This window comes from Typha angustifolia, chromosome 1 (assembly GCF_048772165.1).
Source record: "Typha angustifolia cultivar Huaian chromosome 1, ASM4877216v1, whole genome shotgun sequence".
Taxonomy (NCBI): domain Eukaryota; kingdom Viridiplantae; phylum Streptophyta; class Magnoliopsida; order Poales; family Typhaceae; genus Typha; species Typha angustifolia.
Genome location: NC_133239.1, coordinates 9,120,525 through 9,141,971, shown reverse-complemented (window position 1 = coordinate 9,141,971; position 21,447 = coordinate 9,120,525). Strand labels below are relative to the sequence as shown.

The 21,447-nt window shown below is 37.8% G+C and overlaps 1 protein-coding gene across 1 annotated transcript; it reads left to right on the top strand.

The window, feature by feature from the left end:
* Nucleotides 1-6,450: 6,450 nt before the first annotated feature.
* On the top strand, nt 6,451-18,144 carry LOC140765753 (uncharacterized). The gene is made up of 5 exons (XM_073104979.1): nt 6,451-6,790; nt 7,134-7,294; nt 7,729-7,759; nt 11,536-11,638; nt 17,754-18,144. Exons 1-5 carry the CDS (start codon nt 6,494-6,496, stop codon nt 17,858-17,860), a joined length of 699 nt encoding a protein of 232 aa, XP_072961080.1. The 5' UTR covers nt 6,451-6,493; the 3' UTR covers nt 17,861-18,144.
* The last annotated feature ends 3,303 nt before the right edge of the window (nt 18,145-21,447 follow it).

Genomic DNA, 21,447 nt, shown 5'->3' with positions numbered 1-21,447 from the left:
CGACAACCCACACCAGCGGAGGTGGCAACTATATCTATGCCATTTTTCCATTGCTCAAGGACCTCCTGAGAGTAGGTACAATTGACCCCAAGATATTGAGGTTGATGCAGGAGCTAGCAAAAAGCCCTATAAGCCACTCGGAGCTAGAGGGTCGTAATGGATTATTGTTGGACAGAGGGCACATCTAGGTGCCCATGGATGATGAGTTGCACACTCAGCTCATGGACCCCTTCCATTCCACTCTAAATGTTGACCATAAGGGCACATTGAGGACTTACAAACGGCTTCCGTGGAGCTGTACATAGGCCGGGATGAAAAAGGTAGTGATAGAATATGTGAGGGCAGTGTGCTAGCAGGCAAAGACTAACTCCCTCAGACCAGTAGGATTATTACGACCCTTACCGATTCTAGAGCAAGATTGGGAGGATATCTTTATGGATTTCATCGAGGGGCTACTAGTAGTGTGAGGGTACTCTATCATATTTATGGTGGTAGATAGGCTGAGCAAGTATGCCCACTTTTCAACCCTGACACATCATTCTCAACGAAGACCATAATGGAGGTGTTTATATGTGATGTCTTTATTAGCGACTTTTGGACGGAGTACTTCAAGCTGTAGGGAACATTGTTAGACCTTGATTCAGTCTACCACCAATAGGATGATGGCCAAATTGAGGTGGTGAACTGAGGCATCGAGCAGTATCTTCGCTGCTTTATTGAAGAGCATCCCAAGAGATGGCTTGATTATCTACCTTGGGCAGAATGGTATCCAGATGACCCCCTTTGAGGCAATGTATGGTGGCCACCATCGACTTTGCTGAGATATATCCCATGGCATCTACAGCATGGATAGATAGAAATGCCACCCTAAGGAGGCTGAGGACTCACATGGCAGAGATGCAAAACCGCATGAAGCATATCTATAATCGCAAGCAAGAGTTCAAGATTGGTGATTAGTGTTCGCACGTGTTCAACCGTATCAAAAAGTGACTCTGAGATCGGTGAGCAACCAAAAACTAGTGGACTAGTACTTTGGGCCATTTCGAGTGACTGAGTGACTAGGTCCATCTAATGTTCCATATCCATTCCTAAAGGCTCGAGTCGAGGCGGACTAAATCATGGATGTTGAAACACCCACTTTCAAAAAATCATGTGTTCCTCACGTGGAGAGATCCATGTGACTCTTACATAACCTGTTAGTGTAATAATCTCACAAAGTATTTAAGCTAAGTCTAGAAATACCATAATAATTCAAGCAAATAACTTAAAGTTATAATTATCACATGCCTCAACAAGCCTCTAGAAATACATGTCCATACATAAATTTAAAGCATACTAACCCTCTTAGGGGCTAAAGTCCAACTAGGAATAACAGAATAAACAATATTAATAAAGAAAATAAATCTGCTATTCCTCGATATCCGCGTCCTCCATAATTAGCTTTGAAATATTTCCACCAAAATGGCGATGAGCGCAGGGCCCAACAAATATAATCTAATAGTAATCTATGAATTTTATATTGCATGATAAATAGAAATGCATAGCCATAATTATCAACATATCAAGGTAAATGTGTATAATGCCATTTTCAATAAACTTTTATCATCATAACTCAATATATCAGAATCCACATTGCAACTGAGTTAATAATGTCTTATTTCACAAAGCAACATAGTAATGAGGGAGGCTAGTCATTTAGCGGTATTATTACCCATACATGCCTGGCGACGCTACATATGATCGATTGTCTATGATCATCAGACTAAGGACCCCAGTCGTAAGCCCATCATCACCAATATCATCACCGCTCTAGTAAATCATTGCATAAAGCAGAATCATCGCATAGAGCAGAATCATCGCATACAGCGGGAAAGAGCTCACAGCTTAATAAACGCCCTGACACTGCGTCCTTGGATACCGCAGAGCTATAACTCTATCTCTCAAACATCTTACTAGTATCATCCTAGGCTAGTCTTCAAATATGGCAGTGTAATCACTTGAATGCTCCACTAGTTAACGATCTCAGGTGTAGACCGCTAATATAATACAATATAACACACTCTACCCTTAACCCCGGGTTAAGTGAGTAAGAGGGGCACTGGCTAGTTGGACTAGACTAACAATGATACTTGCATGTGGTGCCATGACTTCTATTGTTTATTATATTATGATCATCAAAGTAACATGTATTTTACTAGGCATGGGGTCTATCATACATAAGCGATAAATAGTAATTAATGCAAGTAAGAAATGACATATGTAATGATCACCATAACAATAATATTATTCGAAGACTAATATAGGATCTAACTCGTCTGAAATATCCCTAGAATCTATCTCACTCTCCTAAACAGTCGGCTCCTCCTGAATGCATAGTAATGGGTCTAATAATTTATAAAATAAAACATAATATAAGAATTATAAACTTATAGAATTAACTAACTTATTGCATAAATTAAGTTTGATTTTCTAGGTCCAAGTAGGTGACTTGGTCTTGCATTTATTCTTCCCTATTAATATATTATTTTGTATTAATTAAAAATGGTCATTTATGGTAAAATTCAAATGCCTAATTTAATTATGTATTATCCTAAATTATGTTAATAACATGATTGAGAAAAATCTAGAAAGGTAGCTGACATAAATTTATCAAAATATTAAAAGACTAAGGGCTAACTTATGATTCACAGGTTGGGTTGGGCTCAAGGCCCAACCAGCATCATTGTTGAGGAAGTGGTCTATGGGCTTACCCATAGCCCACTAGGCCAAATAATAGGATGGCTACAGGTGTGGGCCACGGCCCACCCTATAGCCTACCTAGAGATTGGGTTGGCTAGGCTTACGAGTCCAGTCCACCACTACAACCACCAAAATAAATTTGGGTGGACTGGCCTGAGCCCAATCCACCACTAGCTACAGGCGTGGGCTGTGGCCCACCCCATAGCCCATAGAGATCAAGTGCACATGCATGAGCCCAGTCCACTACTGGCTACGGGCTTGGGCTACAGCCCAACCGGTAGCTAACACAAGCTGGTGGGGGTTTGATCCAATCCCCACCCAGCTCTGTCTTCCATTAGAAAAGAAGACTGAGAAAGAGAGATGGAGATGGAGCTGTTGCTGCCGGTGATCACCGTCGTCGGTAGCAAAGCTCCACCGACTCTCCAAAGTCAACGGGGTCAACTAGGGTGAAGCCGATGTTAAACCATCGACTAGTGTGGTCGACGGTGAGGAGTGAGGAACTCCATAGCCAGAGGCCATGGAGCTTCCTAACTTAGTGAAAATGGGCTCGAAGCCCTCATCTCGAGTACTCACCTCTTCCACATAAAGAGGTGAGTCAATCAAGACTGATGTGAGAGGCCACCACCGCCGGTGGTGACCACCAGTGACCAAGGAACCTGACGGTGGGAGGCTACATGGCATTGCCTCCCACGCAGCCCATGGGTACCCAAATTGGGTACCCACGACAAGGGGCTGATGTGAGAAAACTTCCTAGACTAGTGGGTAGTCGACTCGAAGTCGCCAACCAACGAATTTCTCCGACGAAGATAGAAATGGATATACTATAATTAACTATGATTTACTAAGCAATATTCAAATTAATTTAAAGGGGAGAAGGAGGCTGACCCGAGGATTGAGGTGAGGGGGTTTTGATTAGCCGTCGACGCTCTAGTGATCCACTATCCGCGACAAGATCTTTGGCGGCTCAGAAAGAGAAAAGAGAGGAAGAGGTGGAAGAGTGAGAGAGATAGACAACGGAAGAAGAAAGCACGAGGGGGGTGGAAATATATATAGAGACGAGGGGAAGAGTGAAGGCAGAGTGGAGTCTAGCTCCACTTCGGCATCTCTCCCACCTCTCACAACTGCCTACGAGAGATGGGGGAGAGGAGGACTAGGTAAATTTCTTTTTTTTTTGTCATGGGTGTTATAGACGTGGACATACCTAATTTGGTAGAGGAGCCAGATCCAATGGAACCCATTAGGATTTTGGCCAGGAGGTGACAACATAGAGATGGGACACTACAGATAGAGATTTTGGTGGACTGGTTATGCCAACACTCCCATGATTCCTTATGGGAGCTTGAGTCTGAGATAGTGGAGTACTTCCTTGGTTTTACATCTTTAGGAAAAGGTGGTGGAAGCGTGATGGATTGTTGTGAACTAGCCTAGAGCTGGTTGGTCTAGTCAAGTCAAGGTTGGTCTAGTCAAGTCATAAACTCACTTGGTGGGTTGGTCTAGTTGAGTTGTGAGTTTAGTCTAGATTTACTTGGAGAGCAAGTCACATAAAATGGGGTAGCCACTAGAAATGATGTGTGAAGAGCACCCCAAAGATATGGAAATCAGACTATTCTAGTAGCAGTGCTCCTATCGAGAGCGCTGACACCTCTCTTTTTCCCATTTTCATTAGCCTCTTCATTCTTCCACACTCTACTTCCCCACTCAACTCCATTGCATTATTTTTTTAAAGATCTTTTTATCACCTAAATTTCTGATATGCATGACTTATTATAATGTTGGATAAATACATGTGATCTATTATTTAGAAAAAATTATGATAGTAGTATAGCAAAATGGTTGATGGAAAATATGGGGATACATGAGCCATATATATGTTAAATACATTGCTCGCTATATGCGAGGGCTAGCTATATAATAAACATTGCTCACTATATGCGAGGGTTAGCTATATGAAATGTATACATTGCTTGCTATATGCGAGGGTTATTTTATATGATACATATTGCTCGCTATATATGAGGGTTAGCTATATGATATATACATTGATAATGCAAGAGTTAGCCATATATATATATATATATATATATATATATATGTGTGTGTGTGTGTGTGTGTGTATATATATATATTGCTCGCTATATACAAGGCTTAGCTATATAATATACATTGCTCACTATATACGAGTGTTATCTATATGATATACATTGTTCACTATATGCAAGTGTTAGCTATATGATATACATTACTTGCTATATAATATAGATATTCTATTTTATAGTGGAAGGGTAATTTTGATATTTTAAAAATATTGAATAAATTTTGGTAATTAAAATAGGTAAATATGTAAAAAAGGAAAATCACCCAAATGATTTGTGTTAAATATGTGAATAAGACGTCATAATTTACTAGCATTACAATTTATATGCTCTTGTCCACTTGGATTCTCTCCTCTCTTAGAAACTACAGATTTAAATCTAGAAAAATTTGCATATAACATCCAACCTTTTAATGAAAGTAACGTATACACTCTAGATTAGATTTAAATTAACACCATAAAAATATTCCATTACTTAGAGATATTTTATTTCTAAAATGACTAAAATGCTCTTAGCATAGGTTGAGTAAGTTGAGTTGGGCTTTAGTTAGGTTGACTTAATATAAGTTGGGTAAGTATAACTTGGCTAAGAGTATTTTTTTTTCATATTTATCAGATTCTAACTAGACCGGGTGGTCGAATAGGTGAACCGGTGAACTAACTACTAGATCGGTTCGGTTTTGTTATTAGACTGGATAAGCAATCAACTTGATAAACACCAACTAACTCGATGGTTGAATCAGTGAACCGTGCAACCCAACTAGTTTCTAATGAACTAAATGAGTCAACTATTTTTATAAAATTACAAAATTATCCTTAATATTTAATTATTCTATTATATTTCCTAATGGTATTTTAGTCCTAAAATTTTAAAAATATTTAGTTTATAACATATCTATTGTTTTTAAATTAGTTTTTGTGCATAATACTCTTAAAAAGTTTTTTTATTTGAAGTTCATATTTACATATATATCTCTCAAAATACTGATATTTTGTATATATACCTTTTAAAATTCTTATCTTTTGTGTGAATACTACTTGGATAAACTACTATTAAAATTTGAATAATTTAAATATAGAAAGACAAAAATATCTTCATTCTTGTTTTCAAGTATTTCTCCTAGTTAATAGTATTATTATCTTTTTATAGTAAATAACTTAACTTGAAAATAACCATGGTTATTTTATATAGAATAACTTAATAGTTCTTCGTATTCATAACTAGATATTGCAACATTTTTGCAATAGAGATTTAGAGAAAATCAAGCAATTCAAATTGAGCAATTCGCCCTTTTTGGAAGATAGATTATAGCTTAACTAATTCTAATTATTTAATATTATCTTCAATTAATTTTTTATTTTATTAATTAAAGAGCGGTTATAGAGTATAAAATAAAAGTAAAAGTATAACAAAAAGAAGTCGAGCAGGAGCAGCAACAACAGCACCAACAACAACAACAACAACAATAATAATAATAATAATAATAATAATAATAATAATAATAATCTCTCTTATATTAAAATGATAAAATTGAAAGAGAAATAGGGAAAAAGCTTTCCGGTGCAAAATCCAGGTGGATTTTTTATGCAAAAGACTCAAATGTATTTAACCCAAACATACATATTGCTCCACCAACAGGCAACCTGGCGGAGTTTTGCTCCATGCTACGCTCCATCCTTAGGCGGCAGCAGCCGTTCCCTTCCCTCTATTTCCACTTTCATCAGCGATGGGCGCGGTTGGGGCCCCCGCTGCCGAGGGGCCGCCGCGGCGCCCCGACGCCGCCGCCATCGTTGGCAAAGTCGGAGTGGTGGGCGGTGGACGGCGAGATGCACGAGGTCGGAGAAGGAGTTCCCCACCGCGAGCGGTTCGTGATCCCGCGGGATAACCTCCCCAACAAGCGCCGCAAGCAGATGCGGGAGCAGTTCATGCGCCGCACCCGCCTCGTCCTTAAAGATTCGGTAATCGAGAACCTTCTTTAATCTCTAATGTTTGGTTTCGTACTGCCTTTTGGTCAAAGATGACGCCCTTTTTTTGTGCCGTGACGAGAGATGCTCAAGCTTTGTTCACATTTTACTGAATCGAAAATTTAAATGATTTATTGAGAAATTTGATATTATGTGTGCATATTTAATTGCCCTCAGATGACATCTTTTCTATTTGAAGGGTTTCTCGAGAAGTTTGGTCACTCTTCTCATTTTTGTTCTTTTTTCAATTAGTTGTTGTCTGAATAGCAAGCAACTCGATGCCAAACATTAGCTCATTTGGTTTAATTATTATGAGTCTAAGCTCATGAACTGACAGGAGCATGAGCCTTGGAGTAAAAGGTACATGGAACTATATCAAGAACTTAGGGAGAACTGGGAGAGGTTGTATTGGGATGAAGGCTATTCAAAAAAAATTGCCCAAGATCATGCAAACTATGAATCTGCTGAGGATGACGAATTGGATTTCTCGCCATACAGGTAATAAAATTATTGAATTGGCTAATGAGATTACTTTCTTTTCATAAGGTTGTCATGATACTCCAATAATTCTACTTAAGCTTACTTGGCCTGCTTAAATTTTATATTTTTATTCTGTAAATATGCACTACTAGAACGGACAAGTTGGAATAAGTTCTCACTGTTTAATGAAGTGATGTAAAGTTATGCACAGTTTTTGAATTTCTCTTCTCTGTCTTTCTAGTTAGTGGCTGAAAAATTAGAGGAGCTTGTGTATTTTCCATGAGCTCTACAGTGGGGTTTTACTGTAGTTGTTTTGAAATTTACATCTTTTGCAAAAGTAATTTCAACAATTTACATATTGCATTACTATTATTTAGCATTTCTTTAAATATTTGATATTAGGGCTTTGGTAATGACATTCTAACTTTCTAAGTATTTCTTTTTTCCTGCAGGAGGAGGCAATCACGTTCTGAGATGAATAAGGTACTTTTATTGGTTTATGATCTCAATTCCATTCCTTTTAAGATATGAGTTGCATATTCATATTGTGTGTTTAAGGAAGTTTGAGTGAAATTATATAAATCATAAAATGGTCATTCATGGGCTGTTTCAATCTAGTCAAAGATAGATGAGGAAGTCTGATATTTCTATGCTACAGAATCAGACTCTACCAGAACAACTATGGTATTACTTATTTTCATGGGGCCTTGTGTGCAGTTTCCTTTTAACGCAGGATTGATATAATGATGTCAATTATCAAAAGAAAATCTACTCTTGATCACTTAATATCTAGAAAAAACCACTTGTGGAGAGATCAAGGATGAACAGATACTTTCATCATCTTCTAGGGATAAAATGATTATTCTTTTCCTCAATAGAAGCTACGAAATCTATTGGTTTTAAAGAGTGACGATAATAAACATATATCCCTTTGGTTGATATTCTTTGGTAGTTGACTTATATAGAGTACTTACTGATGAAGCACTAATTTGATGGCGGATAGTAGGGGTGACAATCAAGCCGAGTTACCCGGGTTTATCGGGTTAGGATAATGCTAACACGAGCACGAACTGTTTATTAAACGGGTTAAACTTTCTAAACACAAACACGATGCAGGTATTAAACAGATGATCTGACACAACCAGATTAACCCATTTATCATATATAACACTATAATATGTTAATCCATCCTACATTTTTAACCTGATAACATGACTCAATAACACGACTCAATAACACGATTACTCATTTATAATAGTAAGACATTTTCACAAGATAATATATATAATCTACTAAATGAACATTCAGGGATCTGCAACATGGCTGTGCACCTGAACATTTGGGGTAGTTGATCATTCAACCAAGGTCCAAAGCATCCAGTTTAATCTCTTCAGTAGAAGAATGGCCACAAATATCGATTTCCTCGCTTGCATTTGTCTTAGATGGTAATTGACCGCAATCTGAAGCTTTAGAATAAGCACTTGAAGATTGTTCTGGTACTATGATGTTTCTACAATGTTTGTGACTCCAAGTTCGACTAAACATGACGAGTGGGCAGAAGACTGGAAGTTGCCTTAAATGAGTGGGCAGGAAGTTGCCTTAAATTTTCGCACCTTCATTGCCACCTACTTACCTACAGCAATCTACAACACTTGCACAAATTAAAAAGGTAGAAATTTGGCAATCATCCCAGCCCATTATACTAGTGCCTCAAACTAACCACTATCATCTTCATCAAGACCAGAAATTTAACATGGGTTTCTACTGCGATCAGAAGTGCGAAGTACCCACAATCGTCTTCATCAAGGACCAACTACCCAAAAGAGAAATGCCAACATCCAGGAAACCTTTCCACCCTGCTTTTTAATGGCTAGATGCTAGAACAAGAACCTATCTCCAATCTTATTAATAAAAAGAAAAAAAAAGAACCTCTTTTAACCTATCACTCTAAACCCAAACTCAAACTTCTTTTAATCCACCATCTCTAGTTTGAAAGTTACTCGGTCTGATGTCATTAAAAGCATAACACTATCGTAAACCTAGATGATTTAAGATAAGGGAGAGAAGCAGAGTCCATTTTAGGATTACCTTGTTGTGATCGGTTGGCTCTGTAGAGCTTTGATTTGGTTCTCCACCTTAAGATTGAGCAAATGAGGAAAAGGGCAGGTTAGGAGGAAGATATCAAATGAAATGTGGTGGAATTAAGTTTGGTTGAAGGAGGGGTTTGGGGCAGTGGAAGAAAGTGTACATGCATGAAGAAAGAAAATGGAATATGTTACTTTGGGTTTATGCTGAGTTGCCGGTTCACTATCTCTGTAGAGGAACTTGGGAGCCTCTTCGCCTCACTATCTCGAAGGGAAGAGTTAGAATTTAGTGTTTAGGATCTTGGTCTTGGATAGGACATAAGTTATATATATATAAAATGGGTTACTTAGGTTAACGGGTTGACTTGACCTAGCTAACCCGATTATTAAATGGGTCATGTCAGGTCAAACGAGTCAATGACTTAAACCTAAACCCGATCATATTAGTAATCGGGTTAGGCAAGTTGATCCATTTATAAGTGGAACTCGATTAGACTAAAGTCGCTAAACCCAAACACATTTAAAGGTCCGGTTATTGTGTCAATTTTTGCCATTCTTAGTTGATAGGCCTAAATCTTGGACATTTTACGGCATGATAGTGCATAATTGGTTAGTACCAGCTTGGAATATTTTTGATTTTAAATGCTTACCTGTTTTACTTCTAAAGTAAAATAGAGTTAATAAAAGACCTGGTAGGGTTAGCATTTTGTGAGATCAAATCACGACCTTGTTTCTTTTAATGAATGCCTATATTTTCATTTGATACGATAGATCAACTTTTAGCAGTTGCAGTCCTTTTCGACATAACTCTATCTTTATTTAACCAAAACTTTGGAAACTAGTACGGTTGTTGTCTTTTGAATCAGGGATGCATGAGAATGTAGAAGAAAGGGAGTTGCTGGTGTTTCAGCCAGCAAATGAAACAATGGCAATTTTGTCATGACCTGTAAACCTAAACAAAGCAGGAAAGATAAATCCTGACAAAAGAGTATGCTGTATCTGGGTCACTGTATGATATGGTATGATTTAAGGAAATTAAGCAGCAATAGAAAAGATAGCAAGAAAATGCTCTATTAGATTCTCTCTGATGCTAGGATTCAGTATACTAAGAAGTCATCATATAACATATCAAGCTATACATTCAGTTGGCAAATGTGTTGTCACTTGTCGCTTCTTGCTGATGTTGCATTTTTGGTTTCCTACTATTATGCAGCAGTGCATAGGGTTACACTTGGACACTTCTGGATTCTGCTAAACATCTATTGTTCACCTTTTCTGAATATCTTTTAAGTTAATTTGCAATACTTATGCTCAGTGTGTAAGAATTGTATGTTATGGTAGGTATCATAACCAACACTTGTTGTACACTCTCATGTCATTGACATGGTGTGCCCCAACATGATGGGGAACAAGAGACAGTTCTGTAGTCTTTAGAGGGGGAGAAAGCTCCCCTCTCACAATCAATTCGTTCTGCCAAAAGAAGGCAAATAAACATGACCCGTCTTCACTCTTCAAGCTGTCCTGCCAATCACAGTGACTCTCTCTCTCTCTTTCCTAGGTCCATATGGCTGAAGTGGCTTGTATGATGGGGCCTGCATAGAGACTGAAATGTAAGGTTGTCCACTTATTTTGTGGCAGAAAATAATCCTTCTTACAACATTGGTCTAATGTATTCAGGACTAGGGAGTACTAGAAAGTTGAAAGTGCTCCATATAAAGGCAATTTTTTTGCTGATGTTTGAAGTACAAGTATTTGTATATTGATCTGAGGTTCCCTGGCAAACCTGATAAAGCCATCTTGTGCAGTGATTATTAGTTGCATTGCGCATAATTCTTTATTAGATTTATCTGAGACTTACTTTATTCCCATTGCCAAGAGTGGAATCTATTTTCATTGGGTCTATTTGCCTTTTGCTATTTCTTTTGGGTTCAAGTCTTTTGTGAGAATTCTATAATTCAGCATAACAAAAGTCGGATCAGAATGAAAAATTCCTTTTCTCATTGGTTGACCAATTACCTTTGATTAGGTCCCTAGTTAAACTGATCTGGTTTTGCTTCAAAAAGGAGGCTGCCTCTGAGTAATTACAGCTTACTAATTCTTGTAACTTGTCTCTCTTAGGAATGAATTTTAATTTTACACATTGTTTAATAGAGTAATGAGAAATTGTTGTTGCAGGACCAAGGTTTTGGAGGAAACCCTCAGGGTGATACATGGGAAAGGGTTAATCAAATTCGTGACAAGTTTGAATATGATCGGGAGAGAAGAATGAGGGAGAAAGGTTGGTTGTATCTTTATGCTTTTCTTATTTTATTTTGCCATTTTGTTGTTATTTGAAAGGCTTACTACATACGTGGTATTATTTTACCTTTAATTTGTTATCTAGTTGGCATACTATATACGATTATCCAGATTATATTGATAATGAATGGATAGTGAATTTAGTTACTATATTTGCTAAGTACAACCACATATACAGATCAGATATCAAATATATCTATATTTATTTTCTAAATGTATAAGAAGTTAAGAAATTGTGATATAATTACTGAAATTTATAGACAACTAGTAAATATATATGAAAACCAAGGTTTGAAAAATTGGGATCGGGACCGGGATTGGCATTCTGGAAAAACGATACATTTCGACCACATCGGCCATATCGGTCGTATCGGTTGCCTGGATCAAATCAGACTTTTTAATTATGTAAAATTCTAAATATTATTTAAAAATGTAGTAAAACTTGTAAAAATTTAGAACTTTTTTTACCAAAAATAAGAAAATAAAGAAAGAAAAACTATGGTGTAATAAAAATTGAAAAGAAGAAGAGATTAAAAATAGAGTGAGTGGAAGAAAATTAAACAAAAGAAAAAAAAACCATAGTGTAGTGAAGAAGAAGAAGAAGAAGAAGAAAAAGAAGAAAAGGGAAGAAAAAATGAGAGAGTGGAAGAAATGAAAAAAAATTGAGAGAGAATGATAGCTCTAATACCAAATTGATAGGTTCTTGTACCAAAAGATCGGCTACGAACAATTTCTTAAGATCTGAATTTATTGTAGAAAGTAGTTCGTGCAACCGTGGAAAAATATTCGTCAGATATTCTCCGGTAGTTAGAAAATTATGCAACCAATTGGGTTAGATCCGTAACTTCCTGATCTTCAATTTTCGTATTTACGTCCTTCGCAGATTCGAACTGTAGCAAGGATGAAAACACGAAATAACGTGGGTGATGGTGATGGTGACGGGCCCCCAAATGAGCTGGTGTGCCATTTGCGCCCACTTGATTTAGTGCGTCGGTAGCGCATCACTTCGACGAGGAGGATCCAAGGGCTAATATGGTTGAACCGGCACCTTACAACCATTCCAGAGGTCCCTAGCTGTTCCTCAACAAATCAAGACAGAACTGGAGGCGGGGGACACCTATCGTCCATCCGAGGCCATAGTAGACGCAACATCATGGTGGCCCAAGTCAATCTTTCATCAACTTGACTTGGCTTCTCCTTACAATTTAGTTTTTTTTTTCTTTTTCTTTTTCTTTTTTAGAGTATAGGGAAACTCAATTGGGGGGTCTAGAGATGGTTAAACTCAAGTTCAAGAAGAAAGAGAATCAAGCCACTAAGGAAACAGCAGAGATGGTTCCACCCGATCCACCTAAATTCAAGCTAGAGTTGAGTGAACCTACCGAGCCAATTTTCCTTTTACAGCCGGGATTTGGTTAGCTTGGGACCAAAGTCGGGGCTTCGTTGGATCCTTTTCGGGTCATCCCTTATCTAGATTGACCATGCACTCACCTCAGATGTGTTTCTCAAAGATTTAGGCAAGCCTCTAGACCATCTAGTCTAGCAAGGGCTGCACATGCATTTCTCGACCAGCCGGATCTTTTCTTGCATTTGGACCTTTGCCAAGTTTGCAATGGGGATGAGTCTTGGTCAAACCCTTGCCAGGGTCTTCCTTATCTTGGTTGGCCACTTCCTCATCATGAAAGTGCCCTTGCAATCGTTGAATGCGCTGCTGGTCCAATTAGTTTGAACTACCCTGCGTGCACACCCACAAAGCCCAAACGGGGTTTCTCCTAGCATCCGTGTCTTGCTCAAGCTTAGACCCAAGCCGAGCCACCAGGGTCCTTTTTGCCCGAGCCATTCTACTACTTGGTCTGGATGCACCACCTTCGACCTTTGATGAGCCAGAGTCCCAATCTGTTCGCCCACGCACAAAGCTTAGACCAAACCCAAGTCTACTATGGATTGTAAGTGGGGCTAGTCCTCGCTTTGGACCGAATGATCCAACACCAACCAATAGGTCATATAGAGCTATACTAGGTCGAGCCCTAGCCTTTTCTGCAAGTCATGTGCTCTTGGACTTAGCTCGAATGTTAGAGGAAGTTTTTTAGAATTAATGGAAGGTTTGAAAATCGCCATGAACAACCGCAGACCAAGTGACTTGGGAGCTTGAGTCGGACATGATATAGCGTTTCCCCGACCTATCACTTTGAAGACAAAGTGAGTAGAAATATAGTAGAATGATGTGATCCGGGTTAAGACCAAACCACCTCATGGACATTAGGCTCATGGCTTAAGTCACTTATCCAGTAAGTTGTTTAACTCAGCACTAAGTCTAGTTTAATTTTAGTTTGTAATAATCAGTTTGGTTTAATTATGGTGATACAACTTGGGTCAAGCTATGTCGCCTCATTATTATTTTTAGCTCTTAAAATTCTAGTTGCTTTGGGATAATCAAGAGTCTCTCTTTGGGTTAGCCAGAGAAGCCTCATCTTTATTGCTTGCATCTCTTGGGATTTAGCTCTCATTGCTTGTATTCAACCCAAGAGTATGTCCCTTTTTATTTGTTGCTTAGTATTTCACTCATGGGGTAGCCAAAGGATCAAAATAGTTTGGGTAGCCACCTATAGAACATTATGGTGTGCATCGTAATGAAGTATGAAATGAAATGAATTGAACTTCTTGCCTTAAAAATAAACCTAGTGTTGAATTAAACAAGTAACTAGATAAGTGACTCAAGCTATGAGCCTAATGTCCACCTTCTCCCTCTTCTTCTCTCTTACTTTATCATGTTTAGCCACTACCTGATGTTATCCATGTTTTGACCAATTTCACTATGTTCCCGTCAGCCCATCTATCTCATGCTTCCCGACCTCCGACCACTGACCTGAGATAATCTCCTGATGTAGCCATCCAATCTCGAGATATTGGATTGCATTAGAAAGCTCTCTTTCAAAGCTACAAAATGTCCAAATTTCACGAGGTTTCAACGAGTAGATCGTCCGGAATATCACTCAAATGTCCGGCCTAGAATCTGCCACTAGCCAAAGCCACTCATCTCCACCGCTGCCACTATCTCCATCGCTGGTCCTTTTTCTCTCTTCCACCACCACTCACTCACCGTAGACCTTCATCCCTATCCTCTGAACCACCTACCATAACCCTCATCACGTTTTGGACTCCATTAAATGCCAGTCTCCATCACTAATCTAGAACTCGTCCTAGATACTCGAATCCTAATCATCACCTCTAACCTCCCCTCCACCAAACCCAGCCACCATCTCTTGTTTAGGACCCTCTTACCATGTCCCATATTTGTCCTAGCTTCATTACCCAAGTCCAAACCATTGAGCCCCACCAGAAACCTAAATCCACCAAAACTAACCCAAACTGCACTGATCTCAAGCCTATTCCGGGATTGGTCCATAACATTTGTATCACTATTTTTGTAATATTTTAAATTATATACTAAAGGTGGATGAAAGGCATCTCATCATTCAGAATGGTACTTTTCAGTGGCTTGAGATTGTAGGAACTTCAAAGTTCCTATTATCTAGAACTTTTCTTCCATTGGATTATCTCATAAATTTATAGGCCTATTCTGTTAGCTCAGAGTGAACAAGCAGTGCATTGTTTACCTCTTTTTCTTGGTCTCTGCTAAAAGTTGCTCTTTCCCATGGTTTATACTTTTATAGGTTTACAAACAAGTTTTTGGTAATAGTGGTTTTTATTCCCAGATTAAATACCTAAATGGGTATGTTTTTGAAGTATCTAATTAGATAGGTGAGTTTTTTGCCACCTCATTCTAGCTTGCCTATTCATCTGCCATGTCACCATTTCCTTCCCTTACCCTCTCCCTATTGTCTCCTTATCCTTAATAACTACCACACGTATTGGTCAGTTTTGACCACTATTGTTAAGTGGCCCAAACATGAGAGGTGGTCATGGTCCTTGAATCCCTCCCAAAACCCTTGCACAACCTCTTGATACTTGATAGTGCTTCAAGGAGAGATGACCTTGACCACCTCTCAAGGGTCGGCATGCCGGCAAGGTTGTGGTTGACTCACTGTGGGTGAGGGAGGTGAGGATAAGGAGTCAATTGAGAGAGAGGGGGGAGGGGGGAGGAGATGGTGGCATGATAGGTGACTAGGCAAGCTAGAATGAGGTGGAGAAAGCTCACATCTCTAGGTAATAGTTAAAAAAACTCAACCACTTGGTATTTAGTTAGAGAAGCAAAATCATTTTGGGCAAAAACTCATCATTTTTACCATAACAATTTCAATCTACAAGCCGAATCTCTATATTACGGGAATGCATAAATTACTCAATGAAGATCTGCTAGATAGTCATCCAAATTTACTGCATTTTTTCATGGCTGATTTTCAAAAAAATTCCTTCCAATTATATCGGATTGATAATTGATTATACTTTTACACTTACAATTTTTTTTAATCGCTAGATTGTGCCTAGTATTTGTTGGTCCATATCCTCAAGTATGAAATGCATGAAGCTAGGTTACGTTTATCACGCGATTTTATAGCTGAATTAACCTATTTATAATCTGAATAACCCTAATAAGCTAGGTAAATCTGAATAACACATGAAAGCAGTTTAACCCATTTATTAAACTGATTATATGAGTGACCTATGTAACTTTTTTTAATAAATGGGTTATGTTTGTAATTACTATTCCAACACATTTGATAAATAAGTTGTTTTCGTGTTGGCTGGAATTCGTCCCAAGCCGACCTAGCACAAATCTAACTCTATCTGGCTCAATTGCCACCCCTACTATAGGTTGCCCCATATAGCCTATATATAGCCACAAAAGGCGAACGAGGTGCCTAGACAGGATTTGGATGCCATAGGTAGGTTGGACCCCCTAATTGGTATTTCGTGGCCTTGTAGGTGGGCTATGTGCCTTAATGTGTTCAGCAGCGACCTTTTATACTAATGGGCCCCATTGCAACATTGTTTTGTAGAGGAAGAAAAACCTATTAAGTCTCTAACTATGCCCAAAATTTCTTCTCTTACTCAACGTGAGTTTTCAAATATGATGTTTGGTTATGTTATTCACTATTTGTGTGCATATAAGTTGGTCAACTATACACTGTTTAGTATATTAACACATATATTAGTTTATTATCAAATTTTAATATGATATATATTTTATATCATTCATAATATTTTAATATTTTTTATTGTTAGATCACATAGGTGTTTTTCTGCGTAACACTAGTGCTTTTCACAACATCAGTCAATACTATACTTTACACAGCGATCTAATAAGTAATAAATCATGTAGATTTTTATTGTACTTTTTACATTCTCAATCCAATTTCATATAGCAATACAGGTTTGCCTTTATTCTTTATGAAATTGGGTCATCGTTAATAATCTTCTGATATGCTTACTAAAGTGACTTTTGTCTTCGCAATCATTGTCATTGTTTACTATATGGACAGTGTCGATATGTTACCTAGACAGTGTGGATATGTTTGTTGATTGAATCTTCATATATTATTTTCAAGCATCCCAGTAGGATTTTCAAGCTGCTGACAAATATCACCTGGGCCTTCATTCAGCTCCAAATAATTAAGCTCTGCAACTTGACTTTCTTTCTTGAGGCAAAGATGGATAATAACATCTTCTGTAGAAAAGAAAATACATCTCTTTTCTCTAGTACATTAACATTCTTCTGTATCTTGTACTTGCTATATAAATTGCTTTATAACTATTTTCACTAGTATCCTCTTTATGTACTACAATAAGCGAACTTTGATCTATGAGTTTGGACAAGTTTGTTGATTAGACGTGATTCAAAGCTCTGAGTAGATCGGATTTATAGTGAACATGAGACAAGTAACACGCTGCTTTAAATCTTTGACCTCCATCAGCTACAATGGAAGGAACCTAGTATGTTAAGGGAAAAAAATGATAGTATAAGCTAGTGCATTAGATATTATGGCCCTCTGAGATTGCTTGCAGTTCTTCTCAAGATATTTGAAATATCATGAAAAATTACAATGCCATCATCGTTGTCAAACTATCAATGTGTGTATATCATTCATATGTTCTTTCTATTTACTTGGTGTCTCAATTGATTTTGTAAAATGCAGCATTTGCTCCCATGAACATGGTGAACAACTTTAGCCCGCAAGATTCAAGTACTAGAATCCAGCCATTTGATGCCCGGAAATTCTTCCCACAATCGGACAGGGAATAAAAAGGTTGGCAACTTACTTGCGAGGAGTGAAATCGCGAGCAGCACTCTTAGCTTCAATTGGCTGTTAAGCTGGTAAAGGCTAAAGAATTCTCCTCACAGGAGAACCATGTAATTCCTTCTCTAATAGCTAGGAAAAGAAAATTCACTGGTGTGTGCTTAATGTTACATTTATTAAACAGAATCCTGAGCCCGGATTGGGGGCGGGGGGCAGGGCGGGGTGGTTGTGTCACGGTTTACAAAAGAATGGATCTTTAGATGTTTAATGCTTTGATGTCATTTATTTGCATCTCACAGCTATCCTGATGTAGCGACAAGCAAGCTAATGATATCATGTGTGTAAATTATACTTACTTGGAATCTACCTAGTTATATAGTTTCACCAGTGTTGGAATTAAAATTGCCACTAGATTGCCACTAGACCATCTATGACGTTGTAGATTCCTCAAGACACTCAAAAGAATTATGTTAGTCAAGAAATTTAGATGAAGACCGACTAATAATATGTATTTGCTGCATTACTCATGCTTAAGTTTCCATCATGGATCTTGATTGAAAGAATGATTATAGTCGTATTACCTTGCATCAGTGAGATGGATATCGAATTACTAAACTTAAATATGAAATTAAATGCCTTCTCATATTTTTCGCCAGGTCTGTCAGGAGATGTGGGTTACTTATGAAATATGAAATAGAAGATTTCAGAAAAATATGAAATCAGAAATCCAAATTATCCTTTCAAAAACATAATGAGATTTCAATCACTGTAGCCATATTTATCAAATTAATGTTACTTTCAAGCAATTCTATAGTCTTTCATGAAATCGTTTTCATTACTTTAAAAAAAAAATCTACGATCTGATATCTGAATTTGATTTGTATCATCTGAGATTAGTATTTTATAAGTGAATTAGAAAAATCCGATATGAACAACTACATTGAGGGGAGGGAAATAGAATTCATGAGATTTCTTAGGAATTAAGTTACCAACCATAAATGTCCCAAAAGAAATCTGTATACAAAAATCACGAAAATCATCACAGCTTCTTAGTTCACACAAAATGAAAAGAACATATAGAACAAAGAAAAACAACTATGGAACAACCGAACTTATATACATATCTACTTACCTTTTCCCACGAATTATGCTTCTATGTCTTCTATCTTTAAGTTGTTACGGTTTGATACCCCCTTATTTTATTATGCCATCTATTATAGACTAGTTTAGGGCTTCTCTCAATATTTTTTTTATATATCAGGCTTTATAGCTCTTTGATATTATGAATGAACTTCTGTCTCCATACCTTGCCTTCAAAAAAGAAAAGAAAAAAAAAAATCTCACCACCTTTTATGTACAATCCCTACCCTATACAAAAACCAAGAAGACACAACAAAAGCTCTGGTAATAGATATTTTCTTTTTCCATTTTTTTTTACTAAGAAATGGAAGGAGATTTGGGGCAATTTGCGTGAAAATTCTCTTTAGTTATAGTATTGGCAGTTTTGGGCTCCTCAATTTTCATATCACATTTTTGGATATTTTTTACCCATTTAATTCTAACAAGTTAGACAAAAAAGACCGTCGGGTTCTATAACTATACACAAAGGCAATGCAAAAAGTATGCTTTTAGTTTTGTCAAGGTACGCTTCCAAAATTAGTAAAAATAGTAATATATATTACCTATGTAAATTATATACAAATAGTATGCAAAATATATGCTTTCATTTTACTAAGGTATGCATTTAAATATATGTTTTCAATAAGAGCTAAATGAGTAAAAGAGTGTGCATCACTATCCAAGCTTGAACTCCTTTTAGACCGGTCCTTCCTCTCGGTTGTGTGGAGTCAAATGTTGGTGTGTGTCTCATGGTTCCACCCTTGGTTCTCCTAGGGTCCCACGATGAATTGGGGCCCCATAAAAAGAAGGTGATGTGGTTGGCCCGTCCTAGTCTCGTCCCCGGGTCTAAAGCCAAATAGTTTGGTCCATGCCCTAAGTCTTGCTTTGGGTTCACATATCCATGGTCCTCCTCTCTTAGTCTCTAGATTAGGTGGAGCTTGTGGGCTAGGTGCGAGCCACAATCCTAATGGTTGGACCCAAGGTTTAAATAGTTTGGCTTGATCAAGAACCTCATTAGGCACTAGGGCTCCTTACGCTCCTTGTTGGCCATTGGATGGAGCACCCCCCAAAAATAGTGATGATCCTTCGGTGGTGTGCCCTAGGTGCTAATTTGAAGTTGTTGCCACATGAGGTCCTTGGGCGACAGCTGCTATTGGGGAGGCTATCGCCACGTGTGACACCGCGACAGTAAGCATATCATGCCTTGTGGCTGCATCAGACTCTGTGCCACCAGTATCATCATCTGCTCTATTGTTCTCTCTAACACTTCTCTAGTCCTCCTCATGTCTTTCGCCGTGGTTGCTGTCCACACCAGTGGTTGGAGCACTTCTAGCTCTTAATGTGTGTGTGGTCATGCTTCTCGTATAGGCCATTTGCCGAGCAATGTCAGCTCTAATACCAAATTATTTCGATCCTCTTGGGTTTGATCACTACCCATGCCAGTGGATAGTTGGGTTATGGTTGAAGGGGGTGGAGGTGGTGGTACACACCCTCAAGGTGATAGAGTTGGTGGTACTCGGCGATGGTGGTGGTTGGTTGTAATATTAGTTAACTACTCCTATAGTAAAAGAAAATGCAATCAATCTTCAATAGCCCACCAAATAGGATGCACACCACATACATAGGCAGCTATCCTTTAATGGATCAGTAATCCGACCCATTACAACTTGTCCAATATCCACCAAGATGTTATTATTATTATTACAATATCCGAATATGCTGAAAAAGGAAAGATAACCAGGCCTAATGCCATGTGAACCGAGTAGGTAGGTGGTGTGCCCAATCGAATCAAGTGCCGTTCATATTCCGTCCGTTACAAAGACCAAAATTTGCTATTCAAAAATTAAAAAGCACAAAATTGCCAATATCATAACTAGGGGATCCTTTTATGCAAATCGCCCGGAGATTTGGGATCCACCGTTTTAGATTTGGGGTGACTAATGCTCTCTAACCATACTAGTAAAATATTATATTATTGGTGCATTGGGCATTTGGAAATAACCCTTACTTCGGTGGATTTGGATAGAGTAAACTAGGAGTTGGGGGTTTTGGGGAGATGTATTCATAAGATTCCATGTATGTTGGGTAATAACTAAAAGGATACTTACATAACTCTCCGTTACTGGTTTTGACTAATTATGAAGGAACAGAACAGATTATTTATTATCTGAAGCGCATGCAATTGACTACAAAATGCTTCTCTAAGAAGTTTCTTCTTCTCCTGAATTTTATTAGCTTCTTCTTGCATATAGTATTCATGTGCATATAATTTCATGATCAGAGTGAAATGATAATGAAGGTGAGTCCTCATCAATTCTCATCACTTAGGCAGGATAAATTATTATTATTATTATTATTTTTATTTCGTTCAGCTTCATAAGCATTAGCTAACCTTTAGGAACATTAGAATGTCTGTTTTTTCCTTTCCTCGTCTCTTTCTTTTGAACATTTAATATTTGTAATGAGGAAAATA

What these genes read in the sequence shown, in the direction of transcription:
- LOC140765753 (XM_073104979.1), top strand. Translation starts at nt 6,494, where the DNA reads ATGCTACGCTCCATCCTTAGGCGGCAGCAGCCGTTCCCTTCCCTCTAT. An exon ending in TTGGATTTCTCGCCATACAG is followed by an intron (nt 7,295 to 7,728) that starts GTAATAAAATTA and finishes TTTTTCCTGCAG; the next exon opens with GAGGAGGCAATCACGTTCTG. An exon ending in GAGAAGAATGAGGGAGAAAG is followed by an intron (nt 11,639 to 17,753) that starts GTTGGTTGTATC and finishes TGTAAAATGCAG; the next exon opens with CATTTGCTCCCATGAACATG.